General features: G+C 52.9%; 1 protein-coding gene and 1 non-coding gene across 2 annotated transcripts; one reads left to right on the top strand and one right to left on the bottom strand.

The window, feature by feature from the left end:
• Nucleotides 1-2,999: 2,999 nt before the first annotated feature.
• Nucleotides 3,000-3,072, bottom strand: TRNAA-CGC (transfer RNA alanine (anticodon CGC)). The gene has a single exon. It is a non-coding gene; the product is annotated as a tRNA-Ala (tRNA).
• A 7,879-nt stretch (nt 3,073-10,951) lies between these two features.
• On the top strand, nt 10,952-15,039 carry FGF19 (fibroblast growth factor 19). The gene is made up of 3 exons (XM_006210771.3): nt 10,952-11,341; nt 11,715-11,818; nt 14,514-15,039. Exons 1-3 carry the CDS (start codon nt 11,101-11,103, stop codon nt 14,826-14,828), a joined length of 660 nt encoding a protein of 219 aa, XP_006210833.1. The 5' UTR covers nt 10,952-11,100; the 3' UTR covers nt 14,829-15,039.
• The last annotated feature ends 6,994 nt before the right edge of the window (nt 15,040-22,033 follow it).

Raw genomic sequence — 22,033 nt, 5'->3', positions numbered from 1 at the left:
GTGGCCCTGAGCAGGGATACCTGCGCCCTTGAATAGGTGTGAGGACCCGAGGTGGCTGTGAAGCCTGGCATGTCGAAGGTGCCCAGAAATGGCCATTAGGAGTGTGGCAGTTTGTGGTCAAAGCAGATCAAAGGCCAATCAACTTCCTGGGAAATATCTCCTGTGACCTGGTGGGAGGCAGGTGGCGGTGCCACAGCCTGGCAACAGACCCCCACATCGGAAGGGGCAGAGGATCCGGGGCTCTGCCCAGTTTCACATCCAGGGTCACTGGTTCTGAGTTCAAGGGGAACAGAGATAGTGACTCCAACTGTCTTGTGAGGAAGCTTCTAGAAGGAACCAGTAAGACACACAAAATCATGGGGCTCAGACGCTGAAGGTGGAAGAGGAAGCTCTGTCCCCCAGAGGCCAGGTGTTCTACGTGTTCCCTCCACTGCCCAGTGGCCAGCATCTCCCCAGGGGACACCCCGACATCCACACACCCTCAGGGAAATTCACACAATGAGTGGCTGGGGTGACCGCACGGCCGCGCCCAGGCTCAAGTCAACCTCCCGCCGGCGTGGAGTTGGGCCGCTGGCGAGGAGTGGCCGGAGTCAGCCGGGCACAGCCAGGCCCCCTCCAAGGCCAGCCTCCAGCGAGGAGGAACCAGTCCATCCTCAGGACCGATACCTGGCCTCCCAGGGTCATGAGCAGCCTGGAGAAGGGGTCAACCCTTCCCGGACAAGCTGGATGTGAGACCTCAGGGTGCTCACAGGTCCAGGTCCACGGACCAGAAACTCACCAGTGCTGTTCTGTGGGAACCCAAGGGTGACGTCAAGACTTGAACAAGGGCCCTGGATGGATATTTGCGGGGAAGGGTGAGAACAGGGACAGGTGCAATGATGGATACAAGGGGAGGGGGGAGTGGAGGGGAGGGGGAGAAATGAGGTGGGGCTGGAGGAGCAGGGCTTGGGGGCACCCCTCCACCTCCGCTGGTGAGGGCCAGGCAGCTGGCTGTCCCCTGCCGCGGTCTCCTTGTCTGCGGAGTGGGCTGTGGGGAGATCCAGCACACAGCCTGGGTCAGCCCCGCACACATGCTGTGTCCGCTGCCAGTGGGGAAGCAGGAATCAGAACAGACACAAGGGGGGCAGGGGAGGGGGCATGTCACCTGAGAGGAGCTAATGGGCCAGCCTGGGATGGACAGCAGGGCTGTCACAACCCCAGGGGACTGAGTGGTGGGGTTAAGGAGCCGCCTGGCAGCGTCCAGGTCCAGAGCAGCCCTGGACGGGGCTTTGGGAAAAGGCGCCTTCTTGTGGCAGCCTCAGTGCATCAAGAGGTCTGGGTAGGGGCCAAGGGGACCTGCCCTCCAGACATGCCCTGGCCCATCCGGGGCCGTGGGAGCCTCCAGCAGCTCCCCAGCCCTCTGTAGTCATGCACCCTCCGCAGCCGGGTCTCGTCCCATTTCCTGGATGGGGAAGCCTGGTCAAGTGCTGGTCCCCAGGCACACAGCGGGAGCCTATGGAAGGAATCTCCAACCCCCTTGATCTGTGGTATGTGCAGCCAGAAACCCTAGCCGGAACTGAGCTCGGAGCATCTGTTTAAATGCCTCAAAACCGAAATACCTCTGGTCTCTGCTGACCTGCCAGGAAGGCAGGGCTGGAAGCCCAGGAGGCTGGGGAGGCCGCTCTCACCCCTCCTCCTCCTCACCCCCCTTCCTCTCCCCGCTTTCAGTTAACAGACATTTGTCACCCCAGGGACACGCCAGAACTGTGCTGGGCCTGGGGGGTACGGTAGTGACCAACACCTCCAAGCTTACAGACACCAGGCAGAGGGAAATCCTGAGCCAATCGCACAAATCATCATTTGATGATGATTACCGTAAGTTCTGCAAAAGAGGCAAAGTCCTTTCATTTCCTCAGCTGTGAAACGGAGACGACACCCTCAGAGCTGCCACAGCAAGAGGCACAGGGCACAGGCGCACGTGTGTGCAGGTGCCTGCGATGCATGCACACTGATACACATGTGCAGGTGCACGCATTGTGCACACATAGACTCATACACACGCATGCACGTTTATGGGCGTGCACACGCTCAGACGCGATGTCTGGCTCAGCGCCGGCAGTGTTCAGCTCAACGGTGACTACAGTAATAAACAGTGCAGAATGTTCTGGAACGTTGGGCTAAAGTTGGCCTTCTCACGATCTTCTTACTCCTGAGACGGCTGTTCCCTGTGGTCTGGGCATGGGTTTGCTTCTCAGGTCAGATATGAGAGTGACTTCTTCTAAAAGGAGGGCTGACTGTCCAATACAGGACGAGACCCAACCAGGAAACTTGTAAAAGTGACTTCCCACTTCTAAAAATGGCACTGGGGGAGGGCATAGCTCAGCGGAAGAGTGTGTTTAGCAGGCATGAGTCCTAGGTTCAATTCCCAGTGCCTCTGTGAACAAGAAAATAAATAAATATACCTAATTACCTCCCCCTCCAAAAGTAAAATTAAAATGCAAATGCAGCAAAAAAAATCCACAAATGAATAAAGTTTTTTTAATTAAAAAATAAATAAAAATAAAAATGGCATTGCTCATGATGGAAAGGAAGCTACCAGCTGAAGACAGACTGAGCCACTGTCCAGTGCACAGAGGGCATGGGGAAAGAGTTCCTCAGGGACCAGAGGGGCTCCGGGATCATTCCCCAGGGAGCGGCTGCCTGGAAAGAAAGTCTGTCCATGCCCGTGACATCGGGACCCAACAGGACTCCTGCTCGTCCAGGAGACACGCCCCCGGGAAAACCCGAAATAGCCCGACTTCTCCACAGCCTGCTTGGTGCTGTGCCGGGGTGCAGCGGGCCAGCCACGCGGCCTCCCAGGCCCCAGCTTCCTGCTCTGGAAAATGGGGTTGACGACTGGGATCTCCTACACACATTTGCTTTTCTGAACCACTTCATCAAATTTATTTATTTATTTATTATCATTATTATTATTTTTTTTACAGGGGGAGGTAATTAGGTTTACCTCTTTATTTCTTTGACAGAGGTACTGGGGATTGAACCCAGGACCTCATGTGTGCGAGGCATGTGCTCTACCACTGAGCTACATCCTCCCCACCCCGAACCATTTGAAAGTTAGTTGTGGATGAGACACTTTCATTTCTAAATACTCTGCAAGCAAAGACATTGTCTACGGAACCACAATCCAAAGATCCAGCCCAGAGGATTTGACCACCGCAGACTGTTTAACCAGCGCACAGTCCACAGTCAGCTTCCCCCGAGGGCCCCAGTAATGCCCTTTACAGCGGTCCACTTTCCTTTCACACTTTCCTCCCTGTTTTTGGAGGTGAAATTGACACAGCACAAAAGCACATTCACAACCGCCGTGATCCTCGTCTCCAGACGTTTTCTGCCCTGAAAGGAAAGCCCTCTTCCGCTGAGCCGCCGTCCCCGTCACCCGTGTCCCCGGCCCCGCAGCGGCCGGTCCGCTTAGGCAGGTGTTTTCAGTGAGGTGCTTTCAGTATGTGCGGAGCTTCCTTTAAAAAAAGACTTTATTACAGGTCAAATGCCACACTGGACTCTGTGCGTGTGTGTGTGTGTGAGCAGGGAGGGAACATTGCTGTAATGGAGTGCGTGCTCATCCCCTCTCTGCTGCTCACAGGCTGGGTGTCTTTGGGCCAAGACTTTCCCTGTCTGGTCCTTATTCTGTTCATTTAGGGATAAGGGGCTTCTAGGAAGTCATCTTGCTGGTCCTGTCCAAGCCTAGAATTCTGAGCCCATCCATTTCAAATGACCTGGAATAGTACCTTCAACGTACAAAGTACCTTCAACCATACAAAGCTTAGCCTCCGGGGGTATCTGTCCTGCCTGACCATCGCCACCCAGGCCTGGAGGGCAGCAGGGCTGGGCAGGAGGAGTCCGCTCCCTGGTGACTGGTTCCCTTCCTTTCCCGGAGCCTGTTCCCTTACACTTCTGTGGGTCTTTATCGCCAGCCTGGCTTTGAGCCTCAGTCTCTCATCTGTCAAGTGGACAACAGCGAGCTCTCGGTGCTGCTGGACGCATTCTGGGCAATGATGGCCTTCACTGCAGCCCCTTCTCCAGAGGTGAGATCTCACACGTGAGCCTCAGCAAAGTGTCTGGGTCTGACTGTCTCTGCCCCTCCTCTCCTGACACCAGCAGTCTTCCCTTCTTACCAGACGTGTCTCCGAGGAACGGCAGCACTTCCCAGCGCACGATGAAAATGACAGTGGGCACTTCAGAGCCCAGCGGTGCTGCCTGAGATGTGGGTACGGTACCAGAGGCTGTTCTGCTGCTTCGGGCTTCTGGGGAAAGTTCTCGTCTGTGCTAGCCCCGCTGGTCCACAGCATCCAGCATGGGGCCTCCCTGTCTGCACCTCCGGATGCCCCAAGCACACTGCCCCAGCCCGGGGAGCCCTGCCTCTGGAGAACCACAGGGCAGGAAGAGGGTCCAACACTTGAGGTCTGACCCATCAGAAAGGCTTGGCAGATCAATGAAAAACCAATATGGTGATGGAAGCCAGGGGAGGGTGGAAGGAAGGATGGACAGAATGAAGTCGGAAAGGACAGACAAACGGATGGATCCAGTGAATTCACGGCCACATCAACACTCCTTGGTTCCTTTACGTGATTCACACTGTATTGCTTGACCACCGACAACGTGTCAGGATCTGCACAAGGCGCCGAGGGCCCGGCTGCCAACCATATAGATGCGTCCCCCACCTCCGAGGAGATGTGTCTCGGAGGAAACAGGTGGCAGAGCAATAATGACACCAAGAAACACCAGCCAGGTGTGACCGAACTGGGGCTCCTGGGAAGAGGGTACCTCTCTTGACGTCTTGCTGGAATCAATGCAGGGGCTCAGATGTCCCTAGGCAGGTGATGGGGCTGAGACGCCAGGACGCGGCTCTGAATTTGGCCGGGCCTCTTAGCTTTCTAAGAGTCTGTTTGGGTTTTCCCTTCTTTCTTTTTAAAAATTATAGTTTAGTACAGATAAGGTAAACAACAAGGTCCTACTGTGTAGCACAGGGAACTGTATTCAGTGGCTTGTAGTAACCTGCACTGAAAAAGAATATGAAAAAAATTAATATATATGTGTGTGTGTGTGTGTGTATATATGACTGAATCACTACTCTGTACACCAGAAACTAACACAAGATTGTGAATCAACTATACTTCAATTTTAAAAAATAGTACTGCTGTGGCCAAAAATAAAAAAATACAGTGTAATGATTAAGAATTTTATGACTTGGTTGGGAGGGTACAACTCAGTGGTAGAGCGCATGCCTAGCGTACACGAGGTCCTGGGTTCAATCCCCAGTCCCTCCAGTTAAATAAATAAATAAATAAATAAACCTAACTGCCTACCCTCCTACCAAAAAAAAAAAAAAAAAAAGAGTTTAATGACAACTTCAGACAGAACTGGATTCAAATTCCAATTCTGCTGTTTATTATCTTTGTGTCTTTGGGCAGAGTGCAGTTTCTGAGGCTTGCTTTCCACATCTTTTTAAAAATTAAAAAAAAATTGGGGGGGAGGTAATTAGATTTTTTTAAATTTATTTTTTTAATGAGGGTACTGGAGACGGAACCCAGGAACATGTGCACACTAAGCGCGTGCTCTACCACTGAGCTCCACATCTTTAAAATGTTTCCACATCTTTAAAATGGGTGCCATGAAAGTCAGACACGACAGCATCGAGGGTCCAGCACACTTCTTGGCACACAGTAGGGGCTTCACAAGGGTCAGCCACTGCCAACATCGTCACCGCTGCCGCCAGCAGCATCGTGACAGCCCAGCATCCGTACAGGACGAGGGTCCAGCAGACTGTGCTGGCCCCGCGGGGCTCAGGCTTTCCTACAACCCCTGGGGGCAGAGAGAAAACGCGGCGTAGCAAGTTGTTTTGGAGAGAGAAAACAAGCGACTTCGGGCAGCAAGTCTGAAGAACCGTCCATTGGAGGAGGCTGGGTTGGAAGTCGCAGGCCTGGCCTTTCAGGACTTTCTGATTTGAAGATGTCAGTTGCATGATTTCCAGGGCATCCCTATCAGCGGGGCCATGGCTTATCATCCAGCTGCTTTTTGTTGTCTTTGGCGAGGTGCCCTTTGCAGCGCTGCAGCCTTCTTAGACCACTGCACTGACGGGACGAGGTATTTTCCGCTGGAATACAGTTCTGTTTTGATGATGAGTCACTGGGAAGATAGAATTCACTGACAGAAATCGGCTTTATGGCCATATATTGGCAGGAGTTCATCTGCCCCGGAAAGCACTGGCCACTCCGGTCGTGGCAAACGACAAAAGTGAAGCACAGCCACACCCAGGCTCCACTTGGTGTCGGGGTGGGGCGCGGGGGTGGGGGTGGGGGTGGCGGTGGCGGGGTGTCTGAATCCACAGCAATAGAGGCTGTCAATCCCAGCTCCTGTGCCCGCCATGTGACTGCTGGTGGCTGGGACTTAAACATGGTGTCAGGTTCACCCAGTGAAGTCGGGAGGACACTCTACCTCCCTCAGTGTGGACAGAGCTGGGTAGTTTCCGAGTTCCAGGAGAAGCCAGCCTGGCATGCCCTGATCTAGTGTCTGCTTGCTGGTGCTGACAGGACCCACGTGGGGAGAGAGACCGCAGGCCCAGTAACTCCTGCTCCAAGAGTGGACAGGGGTGAGATGTACCTCCACAGATGTCCTCCCCCGTGTGATGGAGGAGAGCGAGTCGGAAACAAGCTAAATGTCCGGCCGAAGGGGACAGATTGCACACTGCGGGGTACCCCACTCAGATCTGCTCACCCTGCTGCAGAAGGTTATTTTAATGCCATGGGAAATGTTTCCAGTAAGTGGGGCCTGAGGAGGATACAATTCAGAAACTTAAAAAAGAAAAGAAAAGAAAAATACATATACACACACTTTGAAAAGTGTGAGGAAGAAATTCACCCAAGTAGCCAGCGGCTAGTAACGCAGTCACAACGCTCCAGGTTTCAAAACGGTCCTTGGTGCTTTCCCAAAGTTTCCAAACTTTCAGCCAGGAACAAGTTCTGCTTTTGCAACGAAAATGTTCAAAATCAACTCTACAGAGGCATAATTTAGAATAAAATGCTGCCTAATTTCAAGGGCACCGTTCAATGAGTTTTGACAAATGTCACTGCCTGTTACTCACAGCAGTCAAGAAAAAGAATTCTCACCAGCCCAGAAAGATTCCTCTGGGCCTCTCCAGGAGAGCCCCACCCACCTCCCGCCCCGGGCAGCCAGCGTTTTGTCACTATACATTAGATTTGTCTTTTCTCTAGTATTATCATTACATTAAAAAAAACTTTGTTTTGTTGGGGGGGATGGAGGCAATTAGGTGTATTTATTTATTGATAACAGAGGCCCTGGGGATTGAACCCAGGACCTCACGCATGCTGAGCACGTACTCTACCGCTGAGCTATGTCCTCCCCCTGCATTCTAAGATAAATAAATGTGGCAAAGATAGCCAGAGGGCGGCCTGTAAATAGATACCTTGCCTGTTACATGCCCACATACGCGGGGTGGGCCCTGCATAGACACCGATCCCTCAGTCGATAGAGGGGTCTTTTCTTTCTTTAATTTTTAAAATTTTTTTTTACTGAAGTGTCGTTGATGCACAGTGTGAGTTGCAGGTGCACAGCAAAGCGACTCAGTTACACACACACCTGCATGTGTACGTTTTTCTCAGACTCTCTTCCACTGTAGGTCATTACAAGGAACTGAGTGTAGTCCCTGTGCTCTACAGTCGGTCCTTGTTGTTCATCTGTTTTATACATAGTCATTCGCGACGTATCTTTTCCCATTCTCATATTAACTCTCCTGGAGTTTGAAAGCACTCGTTTTTCTGTTTCACAAATAAATGGAGACTCCTTTTTCTGCTCTGACATGGCCTCTGCCAATTTCTGGGCTAGTGGGATGCCCTCTTTTTAGAATAGGAATCCTAACAGAGGAAAAAAAAATGGGCCTTGGTGAAGAATGCTTTGGGGAAAATGAAGCATGTTCTAGAAGATTCTAGCACAAATATGGGGCTGAGACCCAGGTGCCCCACGTTCCAGTCTCAGCGAGGCCAAGAACTAGCTGTATGGCATGGCCCCCACCCCCACCCAAGTCTTCACAGTACTTTCTGCCCCCAAAGTTCGTATTTTTTTTTTCTGATGAAAACAGAAGTTTGTGTAATTACAAAATACTTCTCAATCATGGGGCGGGGGCAGGGGATTTGGGAAGGGCACAGGGAAGTGCTTGTGTACTTAAGAAGGCACGTCTGACATTGTAACGTAAATTTCCAACCATAAAGTGAAAAGAAAAGCCATTACTTTCACAATGCAAAGACTGAAGTGATGCTAAACAAGATTTTCTTAGCTGTGGGGAAGTGGGTTTAGAAATGAGGAGAATCTCTCATTTACACCAAGATCAGAAGGAACAACTCCAACAAGCTCAGATGAAGGCGGGAAGCCCCAGGAGAAGGACTTAGGGCAGTTTAAAAGATCCCAGCTAACGTCAAGTCCAGAACAAAGCCGCCAAACCAGGCCCTTCTGGTCATCTGGGTCTGAGACCCCTGGGCCCCTGCGTGGGCTGAGGGGCATCGGGGTGACTGGATCTTGCTTGGCTGTCCGCTCTGCTCACCAGCGCGAGTCAGAAGGCGGGCCTGCCCTGAGCGGCTCTGGAGCTGGTCCTCACCTCCAGCGCGGTCCCTGCTCTCACCTGGAGAGCCCGACAGTGGCAGCGGCGCCCCCTGCTGGCCAGCGCCGCCTTTCCTCCGTCCCTCTCGTAGCACTTTGTGTCCACTCTCCCCGATGACCCAGGACAAGGCTGAAAGCGGGCAGGAGGAAGCAACAGGCCCAGAAGGTTCATGACCTGCCCAGGGGGTGGCCCGGCGTGGATCTGTGCCGCACAGGGTCTGACCCTGGAGCCCGCGCCCCTGCGAGGAGGCCACACCACCTCTGAAACTCGGCTCGGCCTGGATTGACAAGTCCGACTGCCTGGGTTCAAATTCCAGGTTCGCCACTTACAGGTGGTGCAGCCTGGGGTCACGCTAACACGCTTCTGGGGCCCCCTCTGTTCCACGCGGCGGGCAGGTGCCGCGGAGGTTTAAGCCGAGAACACCCATCCCGTGCTTAGCACAGGGCCCGGGCGTAGGAAGCTGCCGCTTTTACCAGCTTCCTGAGCCCTGGTCACTGTGCCTACTCTCTTCCCACATGGCCTCAGGAGGGGCAGCAGAGGGATAGGGGTGGAACCAGAGGCTGTCGTCCCCCCTTCCTCCCCACTGCTCTCCTCCCCCAGCCAGATTTGGGGCACGGCCCCCAGTGCAGCCTCTGCCACCCTCCTCAGTGCCCCGAATTTATCCAGGGTCTTTAAAAGGAAAGCTGCAGGGGAGGGTAATTAAGTTTAATAGGAGCCGCTGTCGATTTAAAGCCACAGGGGGGAAGTAATTAGATTTAACAGAAGCCGCGGCTTTCTGAACCAGGATACGCCGCGTGGGGGTCCCCGGTCTATAAAGCTTTCGAGATGATGTCTTTTTGCAAAGACTTTCCTGGTGACATTTTCTGCACGCTCCATCATTAACGCCAGTCACCGACGGGGGTATGAATATGGCCTTTGCTCACTGAAATTCATTAGACCTGGCACCGCTTTTTCTCTCCGTGTGTCTCCACTGTTTGTCCTCCGTTGCCTCTGCCCTGAGCCAGTATGGCTTTCCCTCCAAGCCAGCCTCCTGGGGCCCCACATCCAGGATTTGGGGGTGGGAGTTGGAGGAATAATGAGAAAGAATCAGTGTTGCGCCAAAGCACCCAGGAGGAGCCCTCTTTCCCGCCAGCGAGCATCCTCTGGATGCTGTCTCTCTCCCAGAGCCTCATCAGAGAAGGTATCTGGTTTGCGGGAGCCACTTCGTCGAGTGGCCCCAAATTCCCCATCTGGTGCCTGTGCCGACCCTAGCGGCGCCCATCATTGCTGCTCTGCCCCTGCCCATCAGGTAAGGCGCTCCCCTGGTCCTCCGCAAGTATCGCACCCTGGCACCCGAGAAGCGCGCAAGGACCCAAGGACCGGATCTCCGACAAAAGTCACCTCCAAAATAGAGGAGCCTCCCTGCACCGTGCGCCCTGTAAACTCAGGGTTTCCTACTGCAGCTCGCAAGCCCGCCCTGTCCCCGAAAGGCGCCTTCCCCGAGACCGCCCTCCCAGGCTCCATCTCCGGGGACCGCGGTGGGCCGGGCCGGGGCAGAGGCGGGGCGGCGAGGGGACGCGGAGCCAGCCCCAGGCCGAAACCCGGGCTGAAGCGCCATCTAGCGCTCGCCCGCGCGCCTCCATTGTTTCCCCGAGAGGGGAGGTCGCGCCCGGCCTCCAGTCGGGGGACAATTTACCAGGAGAAAAGGGAGGGTGCGGGCAGGGCTCGCGAGAACAGGAAGCTGGAGAACGTGAGAGGGTCTGAGCTGCAGGGGAAATTCTAATGGACCGCTTTACCTCTGGAGACTTGAGGGTTGGGACCCTGGCGGGAGGGAGTGGATGTGGGCTTTTAAGGGTAGAGGGCTCAAAGCCGAGGCGAGGCTTTTCCGACAAGAGGGAAAGATGGAAAAATCAGTGCCCCCAGCCTCAGGTCCCGGGATTCCAGCTCCGCGTCCCTGCTAGCGCCCCGCGACGAGCCAATTCCCTGCGGAGCCCGTGGCCTGGAGGCGGGTTCTGTTGTCTTCTTCCTTCATAAAATCAAACTCGCCCAGCCAAGAGCGACCTGGCCGCCGGCCTCGCCTCCGCGCCGCGGGGAGGAGCTCCCCCGAAGCCTCCCGAGAAGCGGGGCCTCCTCCTGCCCCAGATCTGGGCGGCCAGGGCGGGGTCACCCGGGCGGGGCCCAGGGAGGGGCTGGGTCGGAGGCGGGGTGTGAGTGGGTGTGTGTGGGGGGCGGAGGGCTGATGCAATCCCGATAAGAAATGGTTGGTGTCGGGGGCAAGACGCGCTATATAAGGTCGCTGGCCGCCAGCCGCCGCGCCGTCGGAGTAGGAGTGCCTCGGTACCCGGAGCGCACCGCCGTCTCAGGGCCGCGGCCGCTCCGCCTCCGCACTGAGCCCCGCAGAGCGTCCCGGCTGCCGCCCAGCTTCTCCCGCACCCCCGCCGCCAGAACTGCGCCCCGAGCACGAAGGAGGTGCCATGCGGAGCCCTCCGAGCCGGTGCGCCGTGGCTCGCGCCCTGGTCCTGGCCGGCCTCTGGCTGGCCGCAGCCGGGCGCCCCCTAGCCTTCTCGGATGCTGGGCCGCACGTGCACTACGGCTGGGGCGAGTCCGTCCGCCTCCGGCACCTGTACACCTCCGGTCCCAACGGCCTCTTCAGCTGCTTCCTGCGCATCCACTCAGACGGCGCCGTGGACTGCGCGCGGGGCCAGAGCGCGCACAGTGAGTGCCCGCCGGGCCCCTCACCCACCACAGCGCCCTTCGTCCCTTTACCTGCCTAGGCTCCCGCGAGTTCCCCACCACCAGGAACCCCAAGTCTTGGCCCCTCTGCGTTCTACTCCCTTCCTGGACTCCCCGGCCTCAGAAGGAGCTGGGGGAAGGGGAGATGAGCGCGTGGACCTACTGCACCCACGCGTTACCCTCCCCTTGCCCCACCTTGGGTTCCTTTGGACCCCCCCCAACTCCTAGGTCCCCAGACTTCGAGAGAAACTGGGGGAGTGGTGGGGGGCACCGGCCCGTACACAGACCAACCACATCCACGTGTTGTGGGCCCCGCGGGTCCCGGCTCCAGTTTTTTTGCTGTCTTTTCGGCCAGGTTTGATGGAGATCAGGGCAGTCGCTCTGCGTACCGTGGCTATCAAGGGCGACCGCAGCGTCCGGTACCTCTGCATGGACGCCGACGGCAAGATGGAAGGGCTGGTAGGTGTCTCCATCCGGCAAGACGCGCTGGCGGGATCTTTGCCGGTCCCCGGGCGGGAGCCTGCAGGGGAGGAGGGCACTCTGGAACGAATCCAGAGTTTCCTCGTTTCCTCCGCCGGGGCCCGCATGGAGATCGGAGGGGAAGACTGCAAGGGCGGGATTAAGCTAACGTCCAGCTTTCTAATATGGAAGTTTATGGCTGGAGAACGGGTGAGACCCGCCTTTGCATTTCCACTGGAGCCAAAGGCGGGTCCAGCTGGACGGAGGAAACCCATTACTAGGCTCTTCGATATTAAACGGGGAAGCCCACCTCCTGCCTTTCGGGTGCATGTGTGGTGCTCGCCTCCGGCTCCCTCCCTGCAGTGTTAAAAAAAGGAAAGAGAAGAAAGAAAGAAAAAGAAAAAAAAAAAAGGAAGGGAGGAAAGAGAGCAAAAGTGTGTAGCCACAACTTGGATTTTTTTTTAAGTCAATCTTCCAATAAGTCAGAAGAAAAATCATATTTGGGATTGAAGAGTTTTTTTTTTATTAATTTTCATCTACTAGAAAAACGGGTATTTTGCAGACGCCATAGGGGGACATCCGGGGGTGTGCTTATCCTCGAGTTGGGCTCACCTGTAGTGCAAAGGCTTTTGGGGGGAGGGCGGGGGCGGGTTGGGGAGGCTCAGGTAACCACAGGGGTCTCCGGGCAGGAAGTGTGCAGATGCTCGGTCTCTGGTCGCCAGAACAAAGGCTGAGAGTTCAAAGGGAGCCCGCGCCCCCGGGCGCACAGAGAAGGCTGTGTGAGGTCCAGGCCCTGCGCAGGGCCTCCTTGCAGCCCCGCTGCGCCGGGGGCTCAGATGGAAGCGCAGGGGCGAGGGGGAAGGGAGGGGACCGCTCCTTCTGGGATGCCCCGCCCTCCAGAAAAGATGCAGACGCCGGGTCTCCGCAGCACGAATCTTTTTAGTGTCTCAATACTGTTTTGTGGCTCTAGGTCGCCGTTTTTTGTATTTGTCCAGAATGTCTGTTGCAAGTTTTATGGGAGAGTCCTGAGTGAAAAGGACAAGGAAGGAGATGGGCTCTTGCTGAAAGCTGATACCCAGAGCCACTGCAAACCCGCAATGGCAACTTTTGTTACCCTGACATTTACTTATGGGTGGGGCACCAGTGGCGTGTCTGCAGGAGCAGATGGATCTAACCTACTATTTTGGTCCAAACTGTGGGGCAAGGGTCTCTTCACCTAAAATTCTCTTATGCCTCCAGATCCCATGGTCATGATTTAGCAAAACTTGAGTATTAAACAAACAAACAAAAAACACCACCAAATTCCACCTTCTCCTAGAAACTCGAAATCCTTCCATTTTCTCAGTGGAGAAGAAAATGAGATGCTAATTTCTCCCAAAGAACCAGCAGAGTGAAACAGTCGCCCCACTTGGCTTTAATTCCCTTGTTTATGAATTTGCATTTCCCCTGCTGTCTGGCCACCTTTTCCCTGAGCGCGAGCCCGGCGTGTTGCTTCATTAGATGCGGGCCTTATCAGGGCCTTATCAGCACAGTGCTCACCCACCTGCAGTTCAGCGACCTTTGTAGGCTTGGGCAGAAATGAGACCGGGTGCCTCCCAGCATAGTTTACGGCCCAGTCCTCCTGGCTCCCTGCCTTTGGCCGTCCTCCATGTGTCCCCAAGATGTCAAGCCCCTCCTCAGTTTGGGACATGACTTTCTCACTGGCATCTCAGCTACCAGTGTTCTGGGACCACGGACTGGTTTCCTTCCGTCCTTCTGGCCACATTTCCGGCCACCCACGGGGTGCAGGCTTCTTCCTGGCCTGGGGGGAGGGGGCTGCCTTTATCTTGATCCTGGCAGGCTGCCTGGAGGGCCCCAGCTACTGAATGAAGAAGCCGGGGGTGGGGGGGCTGAGGTTTCTGACAAGGGCACCAGACAAAAAAGGCTCAGAACCGCTCAGTCATTTGGATCTAAGTGGGGAATGGATTCTTTAATCTGGGCCCCAGATTGGATGACTTGTGTTGCTTAATTAAAAGCCTGATCCTAAAAGGATAACACAGTTTAGCAGTGTTTCCCGGTGCCAGTGGATACAAGGGACTTCTTAATGTCAATAATTATGGGAAGCATGTGTGCCTGCCATGCCTATGATTTTAATGGCTACTGCTCAGAACAAGTCTAAGTTTAAAAAGTGACATGGTTTAGTGAAGAAAATAAAGGATCTGCACGAGGTATGTCTGAGTATATGCATGAAACACACATGAAATATACCTGAAGTGTGTGTGTAAGTTGAAGGTTATAAGGTATAAAGGCATACAAAGTACACATATTTATATATAAAGCGTATGTTTATTATGTTTAATGTTTGAACATGTATTTAATGTTATTTAATTTATTATGTTTATGTATTAATACAATGTAATGTATTTAATGAATATATTACTCTAATATTTGCTTTATACTTTATATATGTGTATATCAAACATTATACTAAATAGATATAAGTTTATATATATATACATATGTACCATATATGCCTTCATACTTTATAACCTTTAACTATGTGCACACGTACACATACACACGGCGTATGGTGTAGACCCGAGCAGCAGTATGTAGCACACACGACTACCTGTGCCTCGTCTCTCCGCTACTTCTGCTGGCATCACACTCCTGTGGGTACTCACTGCTGCTCACAGGCTGTTTGTTTGCTCTGCAGACTGAGTACTCGGCCGAGGATTGTGCTTTCGAGGAGGAGATGCGCCCCGATGGCTACAACGTGTACTGGTCCAAGAAACACCATCTCCCTGTCTCTCTGAGCAGTTCCAGGCAGAGGCAGCTGTACAAGGGCAAGGGCTTTCTGCCCCTGTCCCATTTCCTGCCCATGCTCTCCAGCATCCCAGCAGAGCCCGAGGAACTCCAGGACCACCTGGAGCCCAATTTGTTTCCGTTGCCCCTGGAAACAGATAGCATGGACCCCTTTGGGATCGCCACCAAACTGGGAGTGGTGAAGAGTCCCAGCTTCCACGAATAACGGAGGCTCGGTCCTCCCTTCGGCCCCTGGAGACCAGGACCCCAGGCTGTGGTGCTCGAAGAGTGGATTTTCTACAAGTAGGATCCTGAATCCATGTTCTATTTAGCTTTAGGAAGAAACATTTAGAACTTGTACATATACAAAGTTTTGCATTGCCGGTGCCAGTTTCTAGTGGATAGACTTGTATGATCATAAAATTGTAAGCCGCTCCCCCTCCCGCCCAGCTTCTCCCTACCCCAGAGCCCCCCTCCCCCACACCTTTGCCATTGCTGGAGAGGTTGCTGTACTACCCTTGAATACCTCCACTGATGGGGAACTCACTACCTTTGGTGCAGTTCTTATGCCAAGCTGACATTCTCTGCAGTTCTCCCCATCAATTCCAAGCAGGGGCAACCAGAAGAAAACAGGCATTCTAAATTTATGTACAGGTGATCAACTTTGAAACCCCAGGTAAATCTGACTCTGCTGGAGTTTAGAATTGCTCCAGATGGTGTCTCCAAGGGGGACCATTGGCCCTCTCCAGTTCCCTCCAGGATAGAACTAACTGGGTGCAGGCACTGCCCACAGGCTTTAGGAGCAGGGGGAGCCCAGAGGCTCCCTCCAGCCTGGGTAGATCTTAAGAGCTCTGTGATGGCTGGTTCTGGGATGGATAACCTCCGCTGGACTCCGCGCAAGGCAGAGAGCAGCTATTCCCCATCCCCACCCCACAACCAGTACCCTGCATGTGGCCAACACTTGCCCAGGCTTGTGCTGGTTCCTCTAAAGTGAATGGCCACATGGCTACCTGCTCAAGAGGGACAGCCCATCTCAGCAGTCCTGCCTTACCACTGTGACCGGGGTTTCCAGGGAATCAGATTTCAAGTTGTGTGGATTTCACATGAGGGCCCCTGGAGAGGGGACCCCCACATCCTACCCACCCCCTCCTGGTTCTCCCGCCTCATGGTGGGGAGGTCTGGCTCTCCCTCCTTTCTTAAGCAGCTGTGGATGTTGACCTGAAAAGAGCAGACCGCCCTCTTCCAGGAGCTGCCTCCCTCTTTCCAGCCCGTTGCCCTGGTCATTTTGTGAATCGGGACTTGGCAGCCTCCCACCTTTAGGTAAAGCTGAATGTTTCATTCAAAAGCCGGGAAAAGGAAGAGCTGAAAGCAGCAGGAAGATCAAGTCCATTCCCCAGCACTTGGTTTCCAGCAGGATATTTATGAGTAATTTATTGTTTGCTATGTACATCTCATTATTTTCTTACTTTATTTATACCCCCAAATTGTATTTATGTATGTACATGAGGGGTTTTTTTTCTACATTAAAGTTTGTATCAAAAATTATATTCCGTTATCCAACTAGAATATTTATATGGGATAAAGGGGAAGGCCGGGGGCGAGGGGGTGACTTTCTGATTGTCTGCTGTGTCTGGGACTGCGCTCAGTGATAGAGTTTGTGCTTAGCACACACAAGGTCCTGGGTTCAATCCCCAGTACTTCCGTTAAAATAAATAAAACCTAATTCCTTCCCCCCCACAAAATAAAAATACTCTTAAAAAAAAAAAAGAAAAGCCTGGACTGGACCCAGCTGCCCTTTGTGCCTGGGTGCCAGGTTCCTCCCACCACATCTCTGCCAAGAGTCGGTGGTAAGGACGCCACTGTGTGACAAGTGTCTTCAGCTGCAGGAAGAAAACCCCAGCTGACAGTGGCCTAAGTCAAGGTGTCTGTCATCCTGCTCACGTAATTCTCTGTTGGGGACAGGTGCTCCTGAATGTTCTAGAATAAAGAGCAGCTTCCCCACCTCTGATCACTATATGCTGGTAGCCCCCCCCCCCCAGCGTGACAAGATGCTCCTGCGTGTCCTTGAGGGGCAAAGTCACCCCTGATTGAGAGCCACTGGCCTAAACATGCAGGATTTCTTTTTGTCCAGTGTGAAAGCAGGCAGCGACATCGTTCAGGACCTCAGGGTACCCAGGCTGTGTTCTCCGTCACCCTGCTGGGGTCTCTGTCTTGTGGCTTTGTGGTCTCAGCACAGCTGCGGTGCCTTGAGCTGAAACGTGCGGTTCTCAAGCCGGGAACAAGGAGTCATTGCTGCACTGGCCTCTTATCTGCAAAGACACAAGCTTTCTTAGACCTGCCAGCAGGTGCCACTTAACCTCCAATGAGCTACGATGCCCCCCAGCTGCAAGGCAGGCTGGGAAAGCAGGTGTTAGGTGGGACACGCTGCCATTCTGACCAAAGAGGGGATCTGTTAGCATAAAAAAGAAGGGGCCAGTGGCATGGTATCTATCCATGGGATGACGTTACACAAGATCCACATCCTAATGCAAGCACAGGGATGTGGAATCAGCACCTGAAATGAGTGTTAAAAGTCGTGACTAACTTAGGGGCTGCCAGAGGTTGGGGTGGTGTGTCTGTGAAGGTGATGGTGGGTCCACTTTGCAACTCACGAGGTGGTTGCATCACATTTACACATGGGGTAAAATGACAAAACTACACACATACTGGACTGATACACGTTCCATACACATACGCACACGCATGCATGCACATGAGTGCACAGTCTTGTACACAAGCCCAGGCAGGTCTGCCCTGTACAGTTGTGCAGGCTGTGTCCTGCACAAGGGCTCTTTCGGCTGAAGTCCAGCCTGCCCACCGAATTGGATGCCAGGTGCGGGGCTGAGTCTGCCCAGAGCTAGGATGCCCTGTCCTCAGTTACAAAGGCACCGTATAGGCTAGTGGAGGCAGTGGACGTGGTAGGAGCCGGGAGCCTTGGTCCCCAAGCCCTGCTCAGCCTCAGTGAGCCAGGCTTGCTTAAGATGTATCCGTTGGGGGAAGCTGGGCCAAAGGGACAAAAGACCTCTTTGTACCGACCCTGCAACTTACTGTGGATCTACAATTATTTCAAAATAAAAAATAACCCCTCCAAACCTCAAAGCAAAAACAACCTGTTCTCTGGCAACATCAGAACCACCATCGCTTTCCCCCTGAGAGCCCGTCCAGGCCACAGAGGCAGCCTGGCTAATGGCGCAGGCTGAGAGGCTCGGCAGATCCCCCACCTCCTTGCTGTTCATTCTTCTAAGCATCAATTTCCTCATCTGCAAAGTGGGCCCAGGACGGGCCGAGGACAGAACAGCAGCACGCTGCCTGGCGAGGACGAGGGTCTGCGGCCCTCGCTCAGCAGGGGGTTACCAGGTGCTTAGCTCGGCCCCTAAACAATTGAGATCATTGTTAAAGGCTATGAAAGCCATCTCACCAGGAACCTCGCACCCCACCAACAAGGGGGCCCACCCTTTAAACCATCGGTCACGCTGATGACACGCCCGAGGTGCCCAGAGTTGACCCCTGCTGTTTGCTCACCAAGATGTCCTCTAACTCTTCAATGTCCTTGCCGTCCCAGGCAGGCAGGACTGCATGACACTTGCTGACACAGCGTCCTCTAGCCCTGTTTATGGTTGCAGGAGTGCAGGACCCGAGAAGGGAAGACACTGACCCAAAGTTGCACAGCCCAGAGGCAGCATGGCGGGAGGAGTACGGGGTCAGGCCATCCCGGCAATGAATCCTCAGGCTGTTAACCAGGTGTGTGACCTTGAATCAGTCGTGTCACCTCTCTGAGTCTGCACCCTGTACAAAGGGTGAGATAAACAATGTCTGCATTGCAGGGACTGTTGGGAAAATCAAGAGGAATTATGTCTGCAGGGTGCCGGGTACAGAATGGGCTGCCAGCAACAGCAGCCCTCACCCAGACTAGAACTCTCCGCCCTGAATAATTATTTCCACTGGTTATCAAATTCGGCTAGGGCTGAGGGAATGTCACCTGCCATTATCAGTAAACAAAGGATGTTTCGGCCAAGCCAGCAGTCACTGCAGCCACCCCAACTCTGCAGCTGTAGGGGGCTGAGGATGGAGAAAAGCAGGATTCTGGCCCTAGAGAGTTGAGGTGCACATCAAAGGAACGATTTCAATGAGCCCAGACTCTTGCATCTTCCCAGACATCGAAAAGCGCTAAATTCTTTAACTTGAGATGTCGGGTTTTTCTTTAATTAACAGGAATCTTTTGATGTTTAATGTTTTGATGTGCCTACCTGGGCTTTTTTTTTTTCCCCAAAAACTCCTACATCTCCTGGCTCCTCCCTCACCTCTTCTGAGCTGTCCCTCAGAGCAATCTGAGAGGCTTAAGTCCTCAGAGAGCCTGCGGAATAAAACGTACTTCCCAACTGCTAGGCTGTGCAGTTTTTTCAGTTGACAGACTGCACACTGGAATCACCTGGGGTAGGATAATGAGACCCCACCTCTGGAGATCCTGTTTTCACTGGAGTGAGTGTGGCCTCCACCTAAGGATTTTTTAAAGCTCTCCTGTGGTTCATCTACGCAACCCAGGTTGAGAACCACAGAGAAACATCCAATCCTTTGTACTCTGGAGACAAACACTTCAGGGGAAAGTGAAGTGCCTTCCTCTCTGGAGTCCCCTCCCTGTAGCACAGCTGACAATAATGAGTAAATGTACAACATTGTAAAGTAATTCATACTAGAATGTGAGAGGTTAATATGTTTTTGCTCCAGGTCACATTTTCTCTTCACCGGGCTGCCAAAGTCATAATGACTGTCTCTATGGATACTGTGGGCTCTCTGGCCAGAAATGGGGAAGATTACTTTTTAAGGCTGCATCTTAGCACCCACCCCCTGCCCTGCCTCCTCATAGGAAGGTGGCCCTACCCCGTGGCTGTGTTTCCCTTCCCTGCCTCAGCTAGTGTTGTCAATATTAGCAAAGAAAACTCAGCATGCCATTAATGTTTTTTTAAATTGAAGTATAGTTGATTTACAAGGTTGTGTTAGTTTCAGGTTACAGCATAGTGATTCAGTTATACACACACACACACACACACATATTCTTTTTTGGATTCTTTTCCATTGTAGGTTATTACAAGATACTGAATACGTTTCCCATGCTATACAGTAGGTCCTTGTTGTTCATCTATTTTATATATATAGTAATGTATGTATCTGTTAATCCCAAACACCTAATTTATACCCAGTTAAATTTGAATTTCAGATCCACAATATCTGTTACTTAATTTTTTAGTATAAGTGTGTCCCATGCAATACTTGAGACATACTAAGGAAGTATTCATTGTTCACCTGAAATTCAAATGTAACTGGTCTCCTGTATTTTATCTGGCAGCTCTAGCTTTAAATCCACACCACTGATGTGGGGTCAGATAATGTAGGAGGACCAGGGCAGAAGGCTCAATTGAACAAGCTTGTTCAGTGGTCAGAGCCCAGTAGCAGAATGTCAAAGACCCGAGGGGCAGGGCAGCCTTGGGAGATTCGCACTCTCTCTTCAGGCTGGTTCCTGCCTGTGAAGTGCGAACCCCTACACCGCTCCAGGCCAGTGGCCCGTGGGGCCGGGATCCGGACAGCATCGGACGTCACTCCTCTCTGTCTCTCCTTGTGATGACAAGATGGTCCCCAGCAGCTCCGGCTTCTCTGCTGTCTCAGCAGGGGTGACACACCGTTCTCTCCCATCAACAGCTCCAGCAAGAGTGTCCCAGAGCTGGGTCTGGTGGACACGTATCACGTCCAGTCTTCATTCCCTGCCAGATCTCAGCAGCCAGGGGCCAGGATGCTCTGACCCACCAGCCCTGTGTGCCTTCCTCCAGCCGAGACGTTCTGGGACTGAGCGGGGTTGGTCGCCTAGAGGAAAACCCAGGGGGACAAGAATTCCCTTGAGATGTCTACAGTCACCATCCAGTGCTAGATTCACCTTCCCCCTTCTGGATGAGGACGTACCACCTGGAAATGACCCACAAGAAGGGGAAGTCCCAAGGGTGGGTGGGTAGAAGGCCACCACGGATGTAGAAATGGCTCATCCCATTACAGAGGGTAGGACAGCCGGCCTTGGGCTCAGACCCACCTCCTGCTATCAAGGTCACCAGAAAGTAGGCTCCACTCTAGGAATGGGGAGGGGTGGTGTATCTTTTGCAACTGAGCAGAGAGAGAGACAGAGTGAGAGAAAGACAGCGAAAGACAGTGAGAGAAAGAGAGAGACAGAGAATGGCGGGGGGGAGGAGTAGGGGAGGGGGAGAGGGAGGGAAGGATGGGCCAGGGGGAGAGTTTTCTTAGGGGCTGTCCTCTGCATGTCACAACACACACACACACACACACACACACACACACACACACATACACACACACACACATGCAGTTATCAAGAAAGTTAAGGGGGAGGGAGGGAGGAAGGAAGGAGGGTTGATGCTGGATAAATGGATGGATGGATCCTTTGTCCTCCCCACTTTCTAACTACCACCACCTTAAGTAAGTACTTCCTCTGCGTCCGTCCATCGAACACATCAGACGTTGTTACCATTTTTTTCCCTTTTTAAAAGTGAAGTATAGTTGATTTACAATGTTTCAAGTGTAAAGTGATTCAGTTATACGTACATACATGTAAATCTAGTCTTTATCAGATTCTTTCCCATTACAGGTTCCTAGAAGGTACTGAACATAGTCCCCTGTGCTGCACACTAGCTCCTTGTTGGTTATCTGTTTTACATTTGTTCATCCCAAACTCCTAATTTATCCCTCCCTCCTCTTCGCCTTTGGGAACCATCAGTTTGTCTTCTATGTGTGTGAGACTATTTCTGATTGGTAAATAAGTACATTGGTATGATTTTCAAAGCATTGTTACCATTGTTTCCTTTTTTTTTTTTTTAAGCGGAGGTACTGAGGCTTGAACCCGGGATCCCGTGCAGGCCAAGCACACGCTCCAGCGCTGAGCTCCACCCTACCCCTCTTCGTTGTTACCATTTTTGATTCAATGATCAGTATGATTTGAAACCTCTCACAAGGAGGCTGGTCTCGTGGCTTCACCCGGGTTTTGCCAGCCTGATGCTCCTTCCTTTAGGAAGCTCCAGGGCTTTGTCTTGCTTCTCTCTCCTCGGGGAACTCCCTTTAGCCGTTCTTCCCTGCGAGGATTGCTAGTAACAAATCCATTCACGTCCCTTTGTCCGAGAAGACCAAGTTCTCCTTCATCCTGGAGCCACTTGCCTATGGACATTTTGGAATTCTGTGATAGGACAGCCCTGCTAGACTAAGACAGAATTCAGCCACTCCCCTTTTCCTCCCCTGTCCTCCTTCCCTCCTTCCTTCCTTCCTTCTTCTTGACAGTTACTCATCCACTCATCTGTCATCATCCATCCATCCATCACAATCCATCCATCCATTTATCCA

The sequence above is a fragment of the Vicugna pacos genome, chromosome 10, assembly GCF_048564905.1.
Source record: "Vicugna pacos chromosome 10, VicPac4, whole genome shotgun sequence".
In the NCBI taxonomy this organism is placed as follows: Eukaryota; Metazoa; Chordata; class Mammalia; order Artiodactyla; family Camelidae; genus Vicugna; species Vicugna pacos.
Note: the sequence above shows the minus strand (reverse complement) of the source record. Positions and strands in the feature narration are given on the sequence as shown.